The 22,323-nt window shown below is 44.7% G+C and overlaps 1 protein-coding gene and 2 long non-coding RNA genes across 6 annotated transcripts in view; all 3 read left to right on the top strand.

Moving 5' to 3' along the window:
* The window catches only part of tacc2 (transforming, acidic coiled-coil containing protein 2), a 58,289-nt gene that overhangs the window by 17,017 nt on the left and 18,949 nt on the right, over positions 1-22,323 (top strand). Inside the window, exons 5-11 of the mRNA XM_052497048.1 lie at positions 3,221-3,281; positions 5,508-5,730; positions 6,376-6,425; positions 8,884-9,005; positions 13,090-13,273; positions 14,232-14,399; positions 18,463-18,555. Coding sequence (XP_052353008.1) covers positions 3,221-3,281; positions 5,508-5,730; positions 6,376-6,425; positions 8,884-9,005; positions 13,090-13,273; positions 14,232-14,399; positions 18,463-18,555 — 901 coding nt within the window. The remainder of the gene's footprint in view (positions 1-3,220; positions 3,282-5,507; positions 5,731-6,375; positions 6,426-8,883; positions 9,006-13,089; positions 13,274-14,231; positions 14,400-18,462; positions 18,556-22,323) is intronic.
* On the top strand, positions 15,643-18,436 carry LOC127915283 (uncharacterized). 3 transcript variants are annotated; one of them, XR_008090864.1, is made up of 3 exons: positions 15,643-17,553; positions 17,870-18,126; positions 18,245-18,436. It is a non-coding gene; the product is annotated as an uncharacterized LOC127915283 (long non-coding RNA). The 3 variants fall into 3 exon arrangements; XR_008090865.1 differs by having other exon boundaries at positions 15,643-17,810; positions 17,929-17,949; XR_008090866.1 differs by having other exon boundaries at positions 15,643-17,810; positions 17,929-18,126.
* LOC127915278 (uncharacterized) lies at positions 18,739-21,649 on the top strand. 2 transcript variants are annotated; one of them, XR_008090849.1, is made up of 3 exons: positions 18,739-19,181; positions 19,358-19,571; positions 19,602-21,649. It is a non-coding gene; the product is annotated as an uncharacterized LOC127915278 (long non-coding RNA). The 2 variants fall into 2 exon arrangements; XR_008090850.1 differs by having other exon boundaries at positions 19,358-19,901; positions 19,932-21,649.

The raw sequence follows: 22,323 nt of genomic DNA, 5'->3' as shown, positions 1-22,323 counted from the left end.
CTTAACTAAACTAGTTACATCATCATAATGTTCCTTAAGTAAACTAGTTACATCATCATAATGTTCCTTAAGTAAACTAGTTACATCATCATAATGTTCCTTAAGTAAACTAGTTACATCATCATAATGTTCCTTAAGTAAACTAGTTACATCATCATAATGTTCCTTAAGTAAACTAGTTACATCATCATAATGTTCCTTAACTAAACTAGTTACATCATCATAATGTTCCTTAAGTAAACTAGTTACATCATCATAATGTTCCTTAAGTAAACTAGTTACATCATCATAATGTTCCTTAACTAAACTAGTTACATCATCATAATGTTCCTTACGTAAACTGGTTACATCATCATAATGTTCCTTAACTAAACTAGTTACATCATCATAATGTTCCTTAACTGAACTAGTTACATCATCATAATGTTCCTTAAGTAAACTAGTTACATCATCATAATGTTCCTTAAGTAAACTAGTTACATCATCATAATGTTCCTTAAGTAAACTAGTTACATCATCATAATGTTCCTTAAGTAAACTAGTTACATCATCATAATGTTCCTTAACTAAACTAGTTACATCATCATAATGTTCCTTAACTGAACTAGTTACATCATCATAATGTTCCTTAACTAAACTAGTTACATCATCATAATGTTCCTTAACTGAACTAGTTACATCATCATAATGTTCCTTAACTAAACTAGTTACATCATCATAATGTTCCTTAAGTAAACTAGTTACATCATCATAATGTTCCTTAACTGAACTAGTTACATCATCATAATGTTCCTTAACTAAACTAGTTACATCATCATAATGTTCCTTAAGTAAAGTGGTGATGTTACATCATCATAATGTTCCTTAAGTAAAGTGGTGATGTTACATCATCATAATGTTCCTTAAGTAAAGTGGTGATGTTACATCATCATAATGTTCCTTAAGTAAAGTGGTGATGTTACATCATCATAATGTTCCTTAAGTAAACTGGTGATGTTACATCATCATAATGTTCCTTAAGTAAAGTGGTGATGTTACATCATCATAATGTTCCTTAAGTAAACTGGTGATGTTACATCATCATAATGTTCCTTAAGTAAAGTGGTGATGTTACATCATCATAATGTTCCTTAAGTAAAGTGGTGATGTTACATCATCATAATGTTCCTTAAGTAAAGTGGTGATGTTACATCATCATAATGTTCCTTAAGTAAAGTGGTGATGTTACATCATCATAATGTTCCTTAAGTAAAGTGGTGATGTTACATCATCATAATGTTCCTTACGTAAACTGGTGATGTTACATCATCATAATGTTCCTTACGTAAACTGGTGATGTTACATCATCATAATGTTCCTTACGTAAACTGGTGATGTTACATCATCATAATGTTCCTTAAGTAAACTGGTGATGTTACATCATCATAATGTTCCTTACGTAAACTGGTGATGTTACATCATCATAATGTTCCTTACGTAAACTGGTGATGTTACATCATCATAATGTTCCTTACGTAAACTGGTGATGTTACATCATCATAATGTTCCTTACGTAAACTGGTGATGTTACATCATCATAATGTTCCTTACGTAAACTGGTGATGTTACATCATCATAATGTTCCTTAAGTAAACTGGTGATGTTACATCATCATAATGTTCCTTACGTAAACTGGTGATGTTACATCATCATAATGTTCCTTACGTAAACTGGTGATGTTACATCATCATAATGTTCCTTAAGTAAACTGGTGATGTTACATCATCATAATGTTCCTTACGTAAACTGGTGATGTTACATCATCATAATGTTCCTTAAGTAAAGTGGTGATGTTACATCATCATAATGTTCCTTAAGTAAAGTGGTGATGTTACATCATCATAATGTTCCTTAAGTAAAGTGGTGATGTTACATCTCATTGTAGAAATGTATTGTCATTTAAATCCAACAACATGTGAGTATTAAGCTTTTTAAGGTTTGATGCAGAGTCTTGTTATAGACAGATGATGTTGCTGAAAGTCTTTTTCTAAATTCCCCAGGTAATGTGAATGACATGTATCTGAATCTGAACGTAAACAAACAATATAAGGGAGAGAATAATAATTGAAAAACGTACCTAAGTTGTTAGTAATAAGATATATAATATTATGTATCTATTGATTAAGTATTGATTTGATTGGTTGATTAAGTATTGATTTGATTGGTTGATTAAGTATTGATTTGATTGGTTGATTAAGTATTGATTTGATTGGTTGATTCAGTATAGATTTGATTGGTTGATTAAGTATTGATTTGATTGGTTGATTCAGTATAGATTTGATTGGTTGATTAAGTATTGATTTGATTGGTTGATTAAGTATTGATTTGATTGGTTGATTAAGTATTGATTTGATTGGTTGATTAAGTATTGATTTGATTGGTTGATTAAGTATTGATTTGATTGGTTGATTCAGTATTGATTTGATTGGTTGATTCAGTATTGATTTGATTGGTTGATTCAGTATTGATTTGATTGGTTGATTAAGTATTGATTTGATTGGTTGATTAAGTATTGATTTGATTGGTTGAATAAGTATTGATTTGATTGGTTGATTAAGTATTGATTTGATTGGTTGATTAAGTATTGATTTGATTGGTTGATTAAGTATTGATTTGATTGGTTGATTAAGTATGGATTTGATTGGTTGATTAAGTATTGATTTGATTGGTTGAATAAGTATTGATTTGATTGGTTGATTAAGTATTGATTTGATTGGTTGATTAAGTATTGATTTGATTGGTTGATTCAGTATTGATTTGATTGGTTGATTAAGTATTGATTTGATTGGTTGATTAAGTATTGATTTGATTGGTTGATTAAGTATTGATTTGATTGGTTGATTAAGTATTGATTTGATTGGTTGATTAAGTATTGATTTGATTGGTTGATTAAGTATTGATTTGATTGGTTGATTAAGTATTGATTTGATTGGTTGATTAAGTATTGATTTGATTGGTTGATTAAGTATTGATTTGATTGGTTGAATAAGTATGGATTTGATTGGTTGATTAAGTATTGATTTGATTGGTTGATTAAGTATTGATTTGATTGGTTGAATAAGTATGGATTTGATTGGTTGATTAAGTATTGATTTGATTGGTTGATTCAGTCTCTGCCAGGGATGACATGTTGTGTTCAGTGACTCCTGATCGTCCCGTCTCTCTCTTCTTCCCGTTCCAGGAACACTTTCAGAGTCAAGAGGTCCCCAAAGAGGTCGGCCATGTCTGATCCATCATCACAAGTGAGTCAGTTCTCTCTTACACTCCTGTGTGCACGCACGCACACACACACACAGCTCCTCACCTCCTCACATCCTCACTTCCTCACCTCCACCTCTCCTCACCACTACACTTCCTCACCTCCTCAAACCCTCACGTCCACACCTCCTCAAATCCTCACGTCCACACCTCCTCAAATCCTCACGTCCACACCTCCTCACCTCCTCAAATCCTCACGTCCACACCTCCTCAAATCCTCAAATCCTCACCTCCTCACCTCTTCATCTCCTCAACCTCTTCACGTCTTCACATCCTCACTTCCTTACCTCCTCACCTCCTCACTTCCTCACCCTCCTCACTTCTTCACCTCCTCACTTCCTTACCTCCCCACCTCCTCACTTCCTCAACCTCCCCACCTCCTCAACCTCCCCACCTCCTCACCTCCTCACTTCCTCACCCTCCTCACTTCTTCACCTCCTCACCTCCTCAACATCCCCACCTCCTCACCTCCTCACTTCCTCACCCTCCTCACTTCTTCACCTCCTCAACCTCCCCACCTCCTCACCTCCTCACTTCCTCACCCTCCTCACTTCTTTACCTCCTCACCTCCTCAACCTCCCCACCTCCTCACCTCCTCACCTCCTCACCCTCTTCACTTCTTCACCTCTTCACCTCCTCAACCTCCCCACCTCCTCACCTCCTCACTTCCTCACCCTCCTCACTTCTTCACATCCTCCTTCCACCTCCTCACCTCCTCACTTCCTCACCCTCCTCACTTCTTTACCTCCTCACTTCCTTACCTCCCCACCTCCTCACTTCCTCAACCTCCCCACCTCCTCACCTCCTCAACCTCCTCACCACCTCAACCTCCCCACCTCCTCACCTCCTCACTTCCTCACCCTCCTCACTTCTTCACCTCCTCACCTCCTCAACCTCCCCACCTCCTCACCTCCTCACTTCCTCACCCTCCTCACTTCTTCACCTCCTCACCTCCTCAACCTCCCCACCTCCTCACCTCCTCACTTCCTCACCCTCCTCACTTCTTCACCTCCTCACCTCCTCAACCTCCCCACCTCCTCACCTCCTCACTTCCTCACCCTCCTCACTTCTTCACATCCTCACTTCCTTACCTCCTCACCTCCTCACTTCCTCACCCTCCTCACTTCTTCACCTCCTCACTTCCTTACCTCCCCACCTCCTCACTTCCTCAACCTCCCCACCTCCTCACCTCCTCAACCTCCTCACCACCTCAACCTCCCCACCTCCTCACCTCCTCAACCTCCTCACCTCCTCAACCTCCCCACCTCCTCACCTCCTCACTTCCTCACCCTCCTCACTTCTTCACCTCCTCACTTCCTTACCTCCCCACCTCCTCACTTCCTCAACCTCCCCACCTCCTCACCTCCTCAACCTCCTCACCACCTCATCTCCTCAACCTCTTCACGTCTTCACATCCTCACTTCCTCACCTCCTCACTTCCTCACCCTCCTCACTTCTTCACCTCCTCACTTCCTTACCTCCCCACCTCCTCACTTCCTCAACCTCCCCACCTCCTCAACCTCCCCACCTCCTCACCTCCTCACTTCCTCACCCTCCTCACTTCTTCACCTCCTCACCTCCTCAACCTCCCCACCTCCTCACCTCCTCACTTCCTCACCCTCCTCACTTCTTCACCTCCTCACCTCCTCAACCTCCCCACCTCCTCACCTCCTCACTTCCTCACCCTCCTCACTTCTTCACCTCCTCACCTCCTCAACCTCCCCACCTCCTCACCTCCCTCCTTCACCTCCTCACCTCCTCAACCTCCCCACCTCCTCACCTCCTCACTTCCTCACCCTCCTCACTTCTTCACATCCTCACTTCCTTACCTCCTCACCTCCTCACTTCCTCACCCTCCTCACTTCTTCACCTCCTCACTTCCTTACCTCCCCACCTCCTCACTTCCTCAACCTCCCCACCTCCTCACCTCCTCAACCTCCTCACCACCTCACCTCCTCAACCTCCCCACCTCCTCACCTCCTCACTTCCTCACCCTCCTCACTTCTTCACCACCTCACCTCCTCAACCTCCCCACCTCCTCACCTCCTCACTTCCTCACCCTCCTCACTTCTTCACCTCCTCACCTCCTCAACCTCCCCACCTCCTCACCTCCTCACTTCCTCACCCTCCTCACCTCCTCATGTCTTCACTTCCTCACCTCCTCACCTCCTCACTTCCTCATTCCTCACCCCCTCCTTCCTCCGCTCCAGGAGCCCACCCCAGTAGATGAAGCCCAGCCTCCTATCCCCCCGCTACAGGACGACCACGCCACAGACGAGGAGAAGCTGGCCTCTTCCTCCAATCACAAAGAGAAGCTTGCTTCCTCAGCCAATCACAAATGGGCATCCATGGAGGCGGAGCTAACCTCTGACCCCCAGGAGGACTTCCCGCAGCCAGCTGACCTCACAGCCTTCGTCAACGAGAACAATCGAGGTGAGTGTGTGTGTGTGTGTGTGTTTTAAAAATAAATCAATTAGTCATCAATTAGTTCAAGAGTTAATGTCTCCATGTACAGGACGATATGTCATCCATACGTGTGCTCCCCCAGTTAATGATTTCTAATTGGCAGCGAGCCCATGCAGCTAGCTATCCAGCCCTTTACTAAACTCTGACCCCTAGAAGGGTAGAGGAGAGCCACACTACCCAGAGGCTGTGTCTGCCTGACTGGGTTTAAACTGGGTCATGTTGTTATACAGATAGACAGACAGACTGTCCCACCAGTCCAGTCCAGTCTAGAGTGTCTGATGTTCTCTCCCCTCTTTCATTTTTCTCTCTTCTCCCTCCTCTCTTCTCTCCTTTTTGTCTCTAACCATCTCTCTTCTCCCTCCTCTCTTCTGTCATTCTGTCTCTAACCATCTCTCTTCTCCCTCCTCTCTTCTGTCATTCTGTCTCTAACCATCTCTCTTCTCCCTCCTCTCTTCTGTCATTCTGTCTCTAACCATCTCTCTTCTCCCTCCTCTCTTCTCTCTTTCTTTCTCTAACCATCTCTCTTCTCTCTCCTCTCTTCTCTCTTTCTGTCTCTCTTTCGTTCTCTCGTACTTGTGTCTCTAAATCTGTCTGTTCTATTGTCTCCCTCAGTGCCAGACTATGAGATTGAGTACATGGAGAAGATCGGCCCCCCTTCGCCGGTGAGTATATATCCACAATCTGTGCTGTCAGTCAGATAAGAAGGAGTGAGAAGATAGAACTGAAACCAGATCATGTTATAATCCTGATCTATGAAGATTTAATACTGGTTAATTAGGTCTATATGTTTTCTCGTGAAACTGACTGTCCTTGAGACTGACGGTCCTAGAGACTGAGACTGCCTGTCCTTGAGACTGAGACTGTCCTTGAGACTGAGACTGGCTGTTCTTGAGACTGACTGTCCTTGCGACTGAGACTGACTGTTCTTGAGACTGACTGTCCTTGAGACTGAGACTGACTGTCCTTGATACTGAGACTGACTGTCCTTGAGACTGAGACTGACTGTTCTTGAGACTGACTATCCATGAGACTGACTGTTCTTGAGACTGACTGTCCTTGAGACTGAGACTGACTGTTCTTGAGACTGACTATCCATGAGACTGACTGTTCTTGAGCCTGACTGTTCTTGAGACTGAGACTGACTGTTCTTGAGACTGACTATCCATGAGACTGACTGTTCTTGAGACTGACTATCCATGAGACTGACTGTTCTTGAGACTGGCTATCCATGAGACTGACTGTTCTTGAGACTGACTATCCATGAGACTGACTGTTCTTGAGACTGACTATCCTTGAGACTGACTGTTCTTGAGACTGACTGTTCTTGAGACTGACTATCCTTGAGACTGATTGTTCTTTAGACGACTATCCTTGAGACTGACTATCCTTGAGACTGACTATCCTTGAGACTGACTGTCCTTGAGACTGACTATCCTTAAGACTGACTGTACTTGAGACTGACTGTTCTTGAGACTGACTATCCTTGACACTGACTGTTCTTGAGACCGACTATCCTTGAGACTGACTATCCTTGAGACTGACTGTTCTTGAGACTGACTATCCTTGAGACTGACTATCCTTGAGACTGACTATCCTTGAGACTGACTGTTCTTGAGACTGACTATCCTTGAGACTGACTATCCTTGAGACTGACTGTTCTTGAGACTGACTATCCTTGAGACGGACTATCCTTGAGACTGACTATCCTTGAGACTGACTATCCTTGAGACTGACTGTTCTTGAGACTGACTATCCTTGAGACTGACTATCCTTGAGACTGACTATCCTTGAGACTGACTATCCTTGAGACTGACTGTTCTTGAGACTGACTATCCTTGAGACGGACTATCCTTGAGACTGACTATCCTTGAGACTGACTATCCTTGAGAGACTGACTATCCTTGAGACTGACTGTTCTTGAGACTGACTATGAGACTGACTATTGAGACTGACTATCCTGAGACTGACTGTTCTTGAGACTGACTATCCTTGACGGATCCTGAGACTGACTATCCTTGAGACTGACTATCCTTGAGACTGACTGTTCTTGAGACTGACTATCCTTGAGACTGACTGTTCTTGAGACTGACTATCCTTGAGACGGACTATCCTTGAGACTGACTATCCTTGAGACTGACTACTGACTGACTATCCTTGAGACTGACTGTTCTTGAGACTGACTATCCTTGAGACTGACTGTTCTTGAGACTGAGTACTGAGACGGACTATCCTTGAGACTGACTATCCTTGAGACTGACTATCCTTGAGACTGACTATCCTTGAGACTGACTATCCTTGAGACTGACTATCCTTGAGACTGACTATCCTTGAGACTGACTGTTCTTGAGACTGACTATCCTTGAGACTGACTATCCTTGAGACTGACTATTCTTGAGACTGACTATCCTTGAGACTGACTATCCTTGAGACTGACTGTTCTTGAGACTGACTATCCTTGAGACTGACTATCCTTGAGACTGACTATCCTTGAGACTGACTATCCTTGAGACTGACTATCCTTGAGACTGACTATCCTTGAGACTGACTATCCTTGAGACTGACTGAGACTGACTGTTCTTGAGACTGACTATCCTTGAGACTGACTGTTCTTGAGACTGACTATCCTTGAGACGGACTATCCTTGAGACTGACTATCCTTGAGACTGACTATCCTTGAGACTGACTATCCTTGAGACTGACTGTTCTTGAGACTGACTATCCTTGAGACTGACTGTTCTTGAGACTGACTATCCTTGAGACTGACTATCCTTGAGACTGACTGTTCTTGAGACTGACTATCCTTGAGACTGACTATCCTTGAGACTGACTATGAGACTGACTGTTCTTGAGACTGACTATCCTTGAGACTGACTATCCTTGAGACTGACTGTTCTTGAGACTGACTATCCTTGAGACTGACTATCCTTGAGACTGACTGTTCTTGAGACTGACTATCCTTGAGACTGACTATCCTTGAGACTGACTGTTCTTGAGACTGACTATCCTTGCATACTTTAGTTTCTTCTGATCATCAACGAAAACGTGTGTGTTTGTGCATCTGACATGGTTTAACTCTTGCTGTATGTTTATCTGTCTCTCTGTCTCTCTCTCTATATATAGACTCTGTTTGTGAAGAAACCTTCGACTCTCTACCTGAAGCTGGACTCTGTGACAGACAGCCTGACCAAGCCTAACCAAGGATCAGAACTCAACTCTCCCTGCACAGGGTACAACACACTGGGGTACAACACACTGGGATACAACACACTGGGATACAACACACTGGGATACAACACACTGGGGTACAACACACTGGGGTACAACACACTGGGATACAACACACTGGGATACAACACACACACACACACACACACACACACACACACACACACACACACACACACACACACACACCAGTGGAGGCTCCTCAGAGGAGGAAGGGGAGGAACGTCCTACTCAGTGAATTTCAGAAAAAGAAAAATAGTGAAAAAGTTATCCTTGTTATGTAAAATTATACTAAATATATTCACGTCACCAAATAACTGACTAAAATAATGTAGCTAATTTAGCCTACTCACCAACCTGACTCAAACAGAGAGGAATGCTATTTATGTTAGCTAGCTGGCTAAGGCTATCCAACACTGCAACTCTTCCAAGTCATGGTAAGTTTTTTAAATTTATTGTCACTGGGGTCTGCCGGTGTAACTGCTTAACTGCTTGCTGTACACTGTACTGCATGATTGTAGCGGGTTTACTAATGCATTCGTCACTATGTTGACTATGACCTTAGCTAAAATGGTGACAACAATGTAGGCTGTGTGGAGCAGTTAGCGGTTATGATACGAAGGTTTGGCTTGGAGAGGTTTTTTTTCCACCTGGTCACAGACTGCTGTTGTGTTGTCTGTCATAGTTGAAGTGTACCTATGATGAAAATGACAGGCCTCTCTCATCTTTTTAAGTGGGAGAACTTGCACAATTGGTGGCTGACTAAATACTTTTTTAGTGAAACTGTGTTTTTTATGGCCTAATAGTTCCCCCCCAAAAATGTCCTACAAATTTATATTTTGTATTTTTTTGTTGATACTTCAAGTGATCTTAAAATTCCCTCCTCCTTAGTATAACCCCTCCTCTTTAGTATAACCCCTCCTCCTTAGTATAACCCCTCCTCTTTAGTATAACTCCTCCTCCTTAGTATAACCCCTCCTCCTTAGTATAACCCCTCCTCTTTAGTATAACCCCTCCTCCTTAGTATAACCCCTCCTCTTTAGTATAACTCCTCCTCCTTAGTATAACCCCTCCTCCTTAGTATAACCCCTCCTCCTTGGTATAACCCCTCCTCCTTAGTATAACCCCTCCTCTTTAGTATAACTCCTCCTCCTTAGTATAACCCCTCCTCCTTAGTATAACTCCTCCTCCTTAGTATAACCCCTCCGCCGGCTTAGCCACTTAATTAAACAGAAGCAAACGGAACAAAACGAGGAGGGAACTACCTGATTTTTGTTCCAATAAGAATCTCGTTTTAGTTGCAAAACAGAATGTTTGCAGTAATAATTACACCCCAGATTAGCTAGATGCAGGCAAGAGTGTACAAGTCTCTCGATTTGTGCACCTACGTTGTAAGCTGTCATTCATAGGCTAGGTTGTAACAATCTCGTGATGGGTAAAGGGAAAATTAGAGTATTATGTAGTAGCCTAAACCTATCGATGTTACATTGAACTGGGTGAATGGAATATGAATGACAGTTATCCAATATGCTGTAATAGAAATAAGGCCACACCTCATTTAATTTTGTTTTTATTGTCCTCTCTCATCTTGAAAGGCAATAAATGACACGTGCGCACGCGCAGACACACACACACACACACACACACACACACACACACACACACACACACACACACACACACACACACACACACACACACACACACACACACACACACACACACACACACACACACACACACACACACACACACACACACACACCCTCTAGTCTAGTCACATATAGTTATCAACGTGAGCAGTAATAATTATAACAAATAGGACTAAATCAATTCACTCTCTCTCACATGCACACAGATTGAGTTTCCAGTCCCTTTCTCTGAATCAAAGAGGTGTAGGGGGACTTTTGTCAACTTCCACAGCGCCCAGGGAACAGTGGGTTAACTGCCTTACTCAGGGGAACAATGGGTTAACTGCCTTGTTCAGGGGAACAATGGGTTAACTGCCTTACTCAGGGGAACAATGGGTTAACTGCCTTGTTCAGGGGAACAATGGGTTAACTGCCTTACTCAGGGGAACAATGGGTTAACTGCCTTACTCAGGGGAACAATGGGTTAACTGCCTTGTTCAGGGGAACAGTGGGTTAACTGCCTTGTTCAGGGGAACAGTGGGTTAACTGCCTTGTTCAGGGGAACTATGGGTTAACTGCCTTGTTCAGGGGAACAATGGGTTAACTGCCTTACTCAGGGGAACAATGGGTTAACTGCCTTGTTCAGGGGAACAATGGGTTAACTGCCTTGTTCAGGGGAACAATGGGTTAACTGCCTTGTTCAGGGGAACAGTGGGTTAACTGCCTTGTTCAGGGGAACAATGGGTTAACTGCCTTGTTCAGGGGAACAATGGGTTAACTGCCTTGTTCAGGGGAACAGTGGGTTAACTGCCTTGCTCAGGGGAACAGTGGGTTAACTGCCTTGCACAGGGGAACAGTGGGTTAACTGCCTTGTTCAGGGGAACAATGGGTTAACTGCCTTGTTCAGGGGAACAATGGGTTAACTGCCTTGTTCAGGGGAAGAACAACACATTTTTACCTTGTCAGCTCAGGGATTCAATCCAGCAACCTTTCGGTTACTAGTCCAACGCTCTAACCACTAGGCTACCTACACTCTAACCACTAGGCAACCTGCCGTCCCTACACTCTAACCACTAGGCTACCAGCCGTCGCTACACTCTAACCACTAGTCAACCTGCCGTCCCTACACTCTACCCACTAGGGTACCTGCTGTCCCAACACTCTAACCACTAGGCAACCTGCCGTCCCTACACTCTAACCACTAGGCTACCTGCCGTCCCTACACTCTAACCACTAGGCTACCAGCCGTCGCTACACTCTAACCACTAGGCAACCTGCCGTCCCTACACTCTAACCACTAGGTTACCAGCCGTCGCTACACTCTAACCACTAGGCAACCTGCCGTCCCTACACTCTAACCACTAGGCAACCTGCCGTCCCTACACTCTAACCACTAGGCTACCAGCCGTCGCTACACTCTAACCACTAGGCTACCTGCCGTCCCTACACTCTAGCCACTAGGCTACCTGCCGTCCCTACACTCTAACCACTAGGCAACCTGCCGTCCCTACACTCTAACCACTAGGCTACCAGCCGCCCCTACACTCTAACCACTAGGCTACCTGCCGTCCCTTCACTCTAGCCACTAGGCTACCTGCCGTCCCTACACTCTAGCCACTAGGCTACCTGCCGCCCCTACACTCTAACCACTAGGCTACCTGCAGCCCCTTTACTCTAACCACTAGGCTACCTGCAGCCCCTACACTCTAACCAGTAGGCTACCTGCCGTCCCTACAATCTAACCACTAGGCTACCTGCCGCCCCTACACTCTGACCACTAGGCTACCTACAATTCCTACACTCTAACCACTAGGCTACCTGCCGTCCCTACACTCTAACCAATAGGCTACCTGCCGCCTCTACACTCTAAACACTAGGCTACCTGCTGTCCCTACACTCTGACCACTAGGCTACCTGTCGTCCCTACAATCTAACCACTAGGCTACCTGCCGCCCCTACACTCTAACCACTAGGCTACCTGCCGTCCCTACACTCTAACCACTAGGCTACCTGCCGTCCCTACACTCTAACCACTAGGCTACCTGCCCCCCCTACACTCTAACCACTAGGCTACCTACCGTCCCTACACTCTAACCACTAGGCTATCTGCCGTCCCTACACTCTAACCACTAGGCTACCTGCCCCCCCTACACTCTAACCACTAGGCTACCTACCGTCCCTACACTCTAACCACTAGGCTACCTGCCGTCCCTACACTCTAACCACTTGTCTACCTGCTGTTCCTTACTACCGCTTTCAGTTGTTATTGTACTTGCCGATTTACCACATAACAAATACATTATCCATAAGCACACACCCATATACCTAGATATATTCTCTATAATTTTCCTTATCCCTCTTTCTCTCTCTCTCTCTCTCTCTCTCTCTCTCTCTCTCTCTCTCTCTCTCTCTCTCTCTCTCTCTCTCTCTCTCTCTCTCCCTCCCTCCCTCCCTCCCTCCCTCCAAGTAGGAGTTTTGAGGAGATAGAGGCCCAGATCACAGCCCAGATGAAGACTCCTGTGCTGGGCTCCAGACCTGCTCCTGAAGGGTCTCGACCCGGTCTTGAGGGGTCCACTGGAGAGAAAGAGAAGACCAGGAAGAGAGAGAGCCAGTCACTCAGCCGGACACAGAGCACAGACATTGAGCATGGTGCGGTGAGTAGGACAGCACTGAACTGCCTGGCTGTCAATCTACCGCACGGAAGCAAAACAAAATCCAGAAGAAAATGTATCATTGCATTTACAGTATGTTTCTCATCATCTTTCATGTGACAGTTATTTGCATCAGGCTCCTCTCAGGATACAATGTTACGTCAAATTTTCTCTCCCGGGTTCACTATGCCGAGGCCTCTCTTAACCCATACCACTGGCTGTCTGTGTTATTGTCATGTGGTCATGTAGACACTAGAGGGCGACAATGACAACCCTAAATACTGTACGGTATAGCCTAGGTTGTAGACGCAGAAGTTGATGCTCAATAGGTACATTAACCTCATCAGTTAATCTGAAAGCCCTGTCATAAATTAGCTACCATAAAGTAACTACCAGAAGGTAACTACCATAAAGTAACTACAATAATGTAACTACCAGAAGGTAACTATCATAAAGTAACTACAATAATGTAACTACCATAAAGTAACTACAATAATGTAACTACCAGAAGGTAACTACCATAAAGTAACTACAATATACTAACTACCATAAAGTAACTACAATAATGTAACTACCATAAACTAACTACAATAATGTAACTACCATAAAGTAACTACCATAAAGTAACTACCATAAAGTAACTACAATATAGTAACTACCATAAAGTAACTACCATAAAGTAACTACCATAAAGTAACTACCATAAACTAACTACCATAAACTAACTACCATAAAGTAACTACCATAAGGTAGCTACCATATAGAAGGTAGCTACCATAAACTAACTACCAGAAGCTACCTACCAGCCAGCTACAAACAACACACCTCAGTCTCAGCTACCCAGCTCCCAACCTCCTGCTGACAATGCCCAATGCTTTGCTTCGCAATGCTGACCCCTCCATGCTCCGCTCCTCGCCCCGCTCCTGGCCCTCCTCCTCCTTCCTGCTGCCAACCTCTGTAGAAACCCAGCCAGGGCTCTATGGAGGTCCAAGGTCCAGCCCCTGGCCCATCCCCAGACGTACCCTTCTTAGCCAGGCTGTCTGAGTGCCCTGACCCCCTAGCCTACCTGGAGGCTGTGGAGACTGACCTGGCAGAGACCAACCCCACTGCTTTCGCCCTCAAACTACAGGTGTGTTGATTAGAGTCAGACAGTGTGCTGTGCTCCCCTCCCTCGCGTGCCAACCTCCTTCCCGTTTGGATCCTCTCTATCCCTCGTAGTTATACTATTGATAAATCATAGCTATACTATTGATACATCGTAGTTATATTATTGATAAATCGTAGTTATATTATTGATAAATGAGATTGTCTGTGTTTACTCTAATGTGTATTTCTCCCGTTGTTTTCAACATGTTTTCTAGTCTGTTGTCTAGTCTGTTGTCTAGTCTGTTGTCTAGTCTGTTGTCTAGTCTGTCATTTAGTCAGTTGTCTAGTCAGTTGTCTAGTCTGTTGTCTAGTCTGTTGTCTAGTCTGTTGTCTAGTCTGTTATATAGTCTGTTGTCTAGTCTGTTGTCTAGTCTGTTGTCTAGTCTGTTGTCTGGTCTGTTGTCTAGTCTGTTGTCTAGTCTGTTGTCTAGTCTGTTGTCTAGTCTGTTGTCTAGTCTGTTATCTATCTAGTCTGTTGTCTAGTCTGTTGTCTAGTCTGTTGTCTAGTCTGTTGTCTATCTAGTCTGTTGTCTAGTCTGTTTTCTAGTGTGTTGTCTAGTCAGTTGTCTACTCTGTTGTCTAGTCTATTGCCCAGTCTGTTGTCTAGTCTGTCATCTAGTCTGTTGTCTAGTTTGTTGTCCATAAATTGTCTAGTCTGTAGTGTAGTCTGTTGTCTAGACTGTTGTCTAGTCTGTTCTGTAATATGTTGTCTAGTCTGTTGTCTCGTCTGTTGTCTAGTCTGTTGTCTAGTCTGTTGTCTAGTCTGTTGTCTAGTCTGTTGTCTAGTCTGTTGTCTAGTCTGTTGTCTAGTCTGTTGTCTAGTCTGTTGTCTAGTCTGTTGTCTAGACTGTTGTCTAGTCTGTTCTGTAATATGTTGTCTAGTCTGTTGTCTCGTCTGTTGTCTAGTCTGTTGTCTAGTCTGTTGTCTAGTCTGTTGTCTAGACTGTTGTCTAGTCTGTTCTGTAATATGTTGTCTAGTCTGTTGTCTCGTCTGTTGTCTAGTCTGTTGTCTGTTGTCTAGTCTGTTGTCTAGTCTGTTGTCTAGTCTGTTCTGTAAGACTGTTGTCTAGTCTGTTGTCTAGTCTGTTCTGTAATATGTTGTCTAGTCTGTTGTCTAGTCTGTTGTCTAGTCTGTTGTCTAGTCTGTTCTGTAATATGTTGTCTAGTCTGTTGTCTAGTCTGTTGTCTCGTCTGTTGTCTAGTCTGTTGTCTAGTCTGTTCTGTAATATGTTGTCTAGTCTGTTGTCTAGTCTGTTGTCTAGTCTGTTGTCTAGTCTGTTGTCTAGTCTGTTGTCTAGTCTGTTGTCTAGTCTGTTGTCTAGACTGTTGTCTAGTCTGTTCTGTAATATGTTGTCTAGTCTGTTGTCTCGTCTGTTGTCTAGTCTGTTGTCTAGTCTGTTGTCTAGTCTGTTGTCTAGACTGTTGTCTAGTCTGTTCTGTAATATGTTGTCTAGTCTGTTGTCTAGTCTGTTGTCTAGTCTGTTGTCTAGTCTGTTTAAAAATATGTTGTCTAGTCTGTTGTCTAGTCTGTTGTCTAGTCTGTTGTCTAGTCTGTTTAAAAATATGTTGTCTAGTCTGTTGTCTCGTCTGTTGTCTAGTCTGTTGTCTAGTCTGTTGTCTAGACTGTTGTCTAGTCTGTTCTGTAATATGTTGTCTAGTCTGTTGTCTCGTCTGTTGTCTAGTCTGTTGTCTAGTCTGTTGTCTAGTCTGTTGTCTAGTCTGTTGTCTAGTCTGTTGTCAAGTCTGTTCTGTAATATGTTGTCTAGTCTGTTCTGTAATATGTTGTCTAGTCTGTTGTCTAGACAGTTGTCTAGTCTGTTGTCTAGTCTGTTGTCTAGTCTGTTGTCTAGACTGTTGTCTAGTCTGTTCTGTAATATGTTGTCTAGTCTGTTGTCTCGTCTGTTGTCTAGTCTGTTGTCCCGCCAGCTGTCTAGTCTGTTTAAAAATATGTTGTCTAGTCTGTCATCTAGTCTGTTGTCTAGTCTGTTGTCTAGTCAGTTGTCCAGTCTGTTGTCTAGTCTGTTTTCTAATCTGTTGTTATTGATAAATCGTTGAGTCATAAGGTGAGAGAGTGGGTACTGTAGGTGAGAGTGTGGGTACTGTAAGTGAGAGTGTGGGTACTGTAGGTGAGAGTGTGGGTACTGTAGGTGAGAGTGTGAGTACTGTAGGTGAGAGAGTGGGTACTGTAGGTGAGAGTGTGGGTACTGTAGGTGAGAGTGTGGGTACTGTAGGTGAGAATGTGGGTACTGTAGGTGAGAGTGTGGGTACTGTAGGTGAGAGTGTGGGTACTGTAGGTGAGAGTGTGGGTACTGTAGGTGAGAGTGTGGGTACTGTAGGTGAGAGTGGGTACTGTAGGTGAGAGTGTGGGTACTGTAGGTGAGAGTGGGTACTGTAGGTGAGAGTGTGGGTACTGTAGGTGAGAGTGTGGGTACTGTAAGTGAGAGTGTGAGTACTGTAGGTGAGAGTGTGGGTACTGTAAGTGAGAGTGTGAGTACTGTAGGTGAGAGTGTGGGTACTGTAAGTGAGAGTGTGAGTACTGTAGGTGAGAGTGCGGGAACTGTAGGTGAGAGTGTGGGTACTGTAGGTGAGAGTGGGTACTGTAGGTGTGAGTGTGGGTACTGTAGGTGAGAATGTGGGTACTGTAGGTGAGAGTGTGGGTACTGTAGGTGAGAGTGTGGGTACTGTAGGTGAGAGTGGGTACTGTAAGTGAGAGTGTGAGTACTGTAGGTGAGAGTGTGAGTACTGTAGGTGAGAGAGTGGGTACTGTAGGTGAGAGTGTGGGTACTGTAAGTGAGAGTGTGAGTACTGTAGGTGAGAGTGCGGGTACTGTAGGTGAGAGTGTGGGTACTGTAGGTGAGAGTGGGTACTGTAGGTGTGAGTGTGGGTACTGTAGGTGAGAATGTGGGTACTGTAGGTGAGAGTGTGGGTACTGTAGGTGAGAGTGGGTACTGTAGGTGAGAATGTGGGTACTGTAGTTGAGAGTGTGGGTACTGTAGGTGAGAGTGTGGGTACTGTAGGTGAGAATGTGGGTACTGTTGTTGAGAGTGGGTACTGTAAGTGAGAGTGGGTACTGTAGGTGAGAATGTGGGTACTGTAGGTGAGAATGTGGGTACTGTAGTTGAGAGTGGGTATTGTAGGTGAGAATGTGGGTACTGTAGGTGAGAGTGGGTACTGTAGGTGAGAGTGTGGGTACTGTAGTTGAGAGTGGGTACTGTAGATGAGAATGTGGGTACTGTAGGTGAGAGTGGGTACTGTAGGTGAGAGTGTGGGTACTGTAGTTGAGAGTGGGTACTGTAGTTGAGAGTGGGTACTGTAGGTGAGAGTGGGTACTGTATGTGAGAGTGGGTACTGTAGGCGAGAGTGTGGGTACTGTAGGTGAGTGTGGGTACTGTAGGTGAGAGTGTGGGTACTGTAGGTGAGTGTGGGTACTGTAGGTGAGTGTGGGTACTGTAGGTGAGAGTGGGTACTGTAGGTGAGAGTGTGAGTACAGTATGTGAGAGTGGGTACTGTAGGTGAGAATGTGGGTACTGTAGGTGAGAGTGGGTACTGTAGGTGAGAGTGTGGGTACTGTAGTTGAGAGTGGGTACTGTAGTTGAGAGTGGGTACTGTAGGTGAGAGTGGGTACTGTATGTGAGAGTGGGTACTGTAGGCGAGAGTGTGGGTACTGTAGGTGAGTGTGGGTACTGTAGGTGAGAATGTGGGTACTGTAGGTGAGAGTGGGTACTGTTGTTGAGAGTGGGTACTGTATGTGAGAGTGGGTTCTGTAGGCGAGAGTGTGGGTACTGTAGGTGAGTGTGGGTACTGTAGGTGAGAATGTGGGTATTGTAGGTGAGAGTGGGTACTATAAGTGAGAAGTAAGTAGCCTAGTTGTGTGTAACTCAACCTCTGGTTCTGTATGTCTCCCCCCCTGCCCCTTTCCTCCACCCTCCCGCAACACCCCCCCCACCTCCTCCCATCCCCCTTCCTCTCTCTTCTTCCCTCCCTCTCTCTCTACCCCTCTCCTCCACCCCTTCCTCTCTCTTCCTCACTCTTACCTGCGGTCTCAGGAGGAACTGGTTCTAGCTGCTCTGAGGATAGAGGCTCTTCAGGTAGCCAAATACATCTCAGACAGCCCCTCCCTCTCCACTGTCACCCCCCAGGTACTGAGCTGAGCCAGCCTGCACCTGTACCTGCTCTCTCTCTCTGTGTGTGCTTGTGTGTGTGTGTGTGTGTGTGTGAGCAGCATGAGTGTGTCTCAGCCTGGCTCCCCCTCTAGTCACACCATTGTGTGTGTGTGTGAACCCATGGCCATTACTAAACAATAACAGCAACATCAACCGTCTCTGCCCCCTCCCCTTTTTTCCCCGTGTGACATCACTAACACGGCTTCCAGACCCTGACCTCCAATCTCCTGAACCAATTAACTTAAAGAGTGCTGGGCCTTTTCTTTTCTTGGCTGTGTATCAAACATGTCGGCTACCGGCCTGAGCATGTCGGCTACCGGCCCGAACAGGAGAGGCTTCCATTAACACTGACGTGACCTGGGAATTTTGGGAGAGTAACCAGTATTTTGTGACCCTCCTCATTCCTCAATCTGACGGGGGAGAGTGAAGCAGGACGATCAGCGACTCTTGAGCCTTTTATCTGTAATCTCACATTCCTGTTTTCTGACTGACTGACTTTGTAGGACTAGTCAGGAGGTCCGTTGGGTAGGACTAGTCAGGAGATAGGGCCGTTGGGTAGGACTAGTCAGGAGATAGGTCCGTTGGGTAGGACTAGTCAGGAGGTCCGTTGGGTAGGACTAGTCAGGTGATAGGGCCGTTGGGTAGGACTAGTCAGGAGATAGGGCCGTTGGGTAGGACTAGTCAGGAGATAGGGCTGTTGTGTAGGACTAGTCAGGAGATAGGTCCGTTGAGTAGGACTAGTCAGGAGATAGGTCCGTTGGATAGGACTAGTCAGGAGATAGGGCCGTTGGGTAGGACTAGTCAGGAGATTGGTCTGTTGGGTAGGACTAGTCAGGAGATAGGGCCGTTGGGTAGGACTAGTCAGGAGATAGGGCCGTTGGGTAGGACTAGTCAGGAGATAGGGCCGTTGGGTAGGACTAGTCAGGAGATAGGGCCGTTGGGTAGAACTAGTCAGGAGATAGGGCAGTTGGGTAGGACTAGTCAGGAGATAGGTCCGTTGGGTAGGACTAGTCAGGAGATAGGGCCGTTGGGTAGGACTAGTCAGGAGATAGGGCAGTTGGGTAGGACTAGTCAGGAGATAGGTCCGTTGGGTAGGACTAGTCAGGAGATAGGGCCGTTGGGTAGGACTAGTCAGGAGATAGGTCCGTTGGGTAGGACTAGTCAGGAGATAGGTCCGTTGGGTAGGACTAGTCAGGAGATAGGTCCGTTGGGTAGGACTAGTCAGGAGATAGGGCCGTTGGGTAGGACTAGTCAGGAGATAGGGCCGTTGGGTAGGACTAGTCAGGAGATAGGGCCGTTGGGTAGGACTAGTCAGGAGATAGGTCCGTTGGGTAGGACTAGTCAGGAGATAGGGCCGTTGGGTAGGTCTGGGGTCACCACAATGTTGTTTCAGGTTAAGGAAAGGTGCATGATGTAACATCTTGATGTTAGATGGTTCCTAGCCCTGAAAGTAGTCTATGGGCCAGGAGAAACTGTCTAACATTTTATTTACATTTTTTATTTCATCTTTACTTAACTAGGCAAGTCAGTTAAGAACACATTCTTTACAATGACGGCCTACCAAAAGGCGTAAGGCCTCCTATGGGGACGGGGCTGGGATTAAAATACAGGACATAATACACATCACGACAAGAGAGACACCAGAACACTACATAGAGACACCACAACACTACATAGAGACACCAGAACACTACATAGAGACACCACAACACTACATAGAGACACCAGAACACTACAGAGAGACACCACAACACTACATAGAGACACCAGAACACTACATAGAGACACCACAACACTACATAGAGACACCACAACACTACATAGAGACACCACAACACTACATAGAGACACCACAACACTACATAGAGACACCAGAACACTACATAGAGACACCACAACACTACGTAGAGACACCACAACACTACATAGAGACACCACAACACTACATAGAGACACCACAACACTACATAGAGAAACCACAACACTACATAGAGAAACCACAACACTACATAGACACCACAACACTACAGAGAGACACCACAACACTACATAGAGACACCACAACACTACGTATAGACACCACAACACTACATAGAGACACCACAACACTACGTAGAGACACCACAACACTACATAGAGACACCACAACACTACATAGAGACACCACAACACTACATAGAGACACCACAACACTACGTAGAGACACCACAACACTACATAGAAACACCACAACACTACATAGACACCACAACACTACATAGAGACACCAGAACACTACGTAGAGACACCACAACACTACATAGAGACACCACAACACTACATAGAGACAACACAACACTACGTAGAGACACCACAACACTACATAGAGACACCACAACACTACATAGAGACACCACAACACTGCATAGAGACACCACAACACTACGTAGAGACACCACAACACTACATAGAGACACCACAACACTACATAGAGACACCACAACACTACATAGAGACACCACAACACTACATAGAGACAACACAACACTACATATAGACACCACAACACTACATATAGACACCACAACACTACATATAGACACCACAACACTACAGAGAGACACCACAACACTACGTAGAGACACCACAACACTACATAGAGACACCACAACACTACATAGAGACACCACAACACTACATAGAGAAACCAAAACACTACAGAGAGACACCACAACACTACGTAGAGACACCACAACACTACATAGAAACACCACAACACTACATAGACACCACAACACTACATAGAGAGAGACACAACAACACTACGTAGAGAGAGACACAACAACACTACATAGAGACAACACTACATAGAGACACTACAACACTACATAAAGAGATCACAACACTACATAAAGAGAGACACCACAACACTACATAAAGAGAGACACCACAACACTATATAAAGAGAGACAACACAACACTACATAAAGAGAGACATCACAACACTACATAAAGAGAGACCACAAAACTACATAAAGAGAGACACAAACACTACATAAAGAGAGACACCACAACACTACATAAAGAGAGACACCACAACACTACATAAAGAGAGACACCACAACACTACATAGAGAGAGACACAACAACAAAGAGAGACACCACAACACTACATAAAGAGAGACACCACAAAACTACATAAAGAGAGACACCACAACACAGAAAGAGACACAGACAACAGCAGAAAGACACTACATAAAGAGAGACAACACAACACTACATAAAGAGAGACACCACAACACTACATAAAGAGAGACACCACAACACTATATAAAGAGAGACAACACAACACTACATAAAGAGAGACATCACAACACTACATAAAGAGAGACACCACAACACCACACATCACAAACTACATAAAGAGAGACACCACAACACTACATAAAGAGAGACACCACAACACTACATAAAGAGAGACACCACAACACTACATAAAGAGAGACACCACAAAACTACATAAAGAGAGACACCACAACACTACATAAAAAGACACCACAACACTACATAAAGAGACACCACAAAACTACATAAAGAGAGACACCACAACACTACATAAAGAGAGACACCACAACACTACATAAAGAGAGACACCACAACACTACATAAAGAGAGACAGAAACATAAAGAGAGACAACACAACACTACATAAAGAGAGACACAATACATCACAACACCTAAAGAGAGAACAACAACATAAAGAGA

Source organism: Oncorhynchus keta, chromosome 3 (assembly GCF_023373465.1).
Source record: "Oncorhynchus keta strain PuntledgeMale-10-30-2019 chromosome 3, Oket_V2, whole genome shotgun sequence".
Classification (NCBI taxonomy): domain Eukaryota; kingdom Metazoa; phylum Chordata; class Actinopteri; order Salmoniformes; family Salmonidae; genus Oncorhynchus; species Oncorhynchus keta.
Note: the sequence above shows the minus strand (reverse complement) of the source record. Positions and strands in the feature narration are given on the sequence as shown.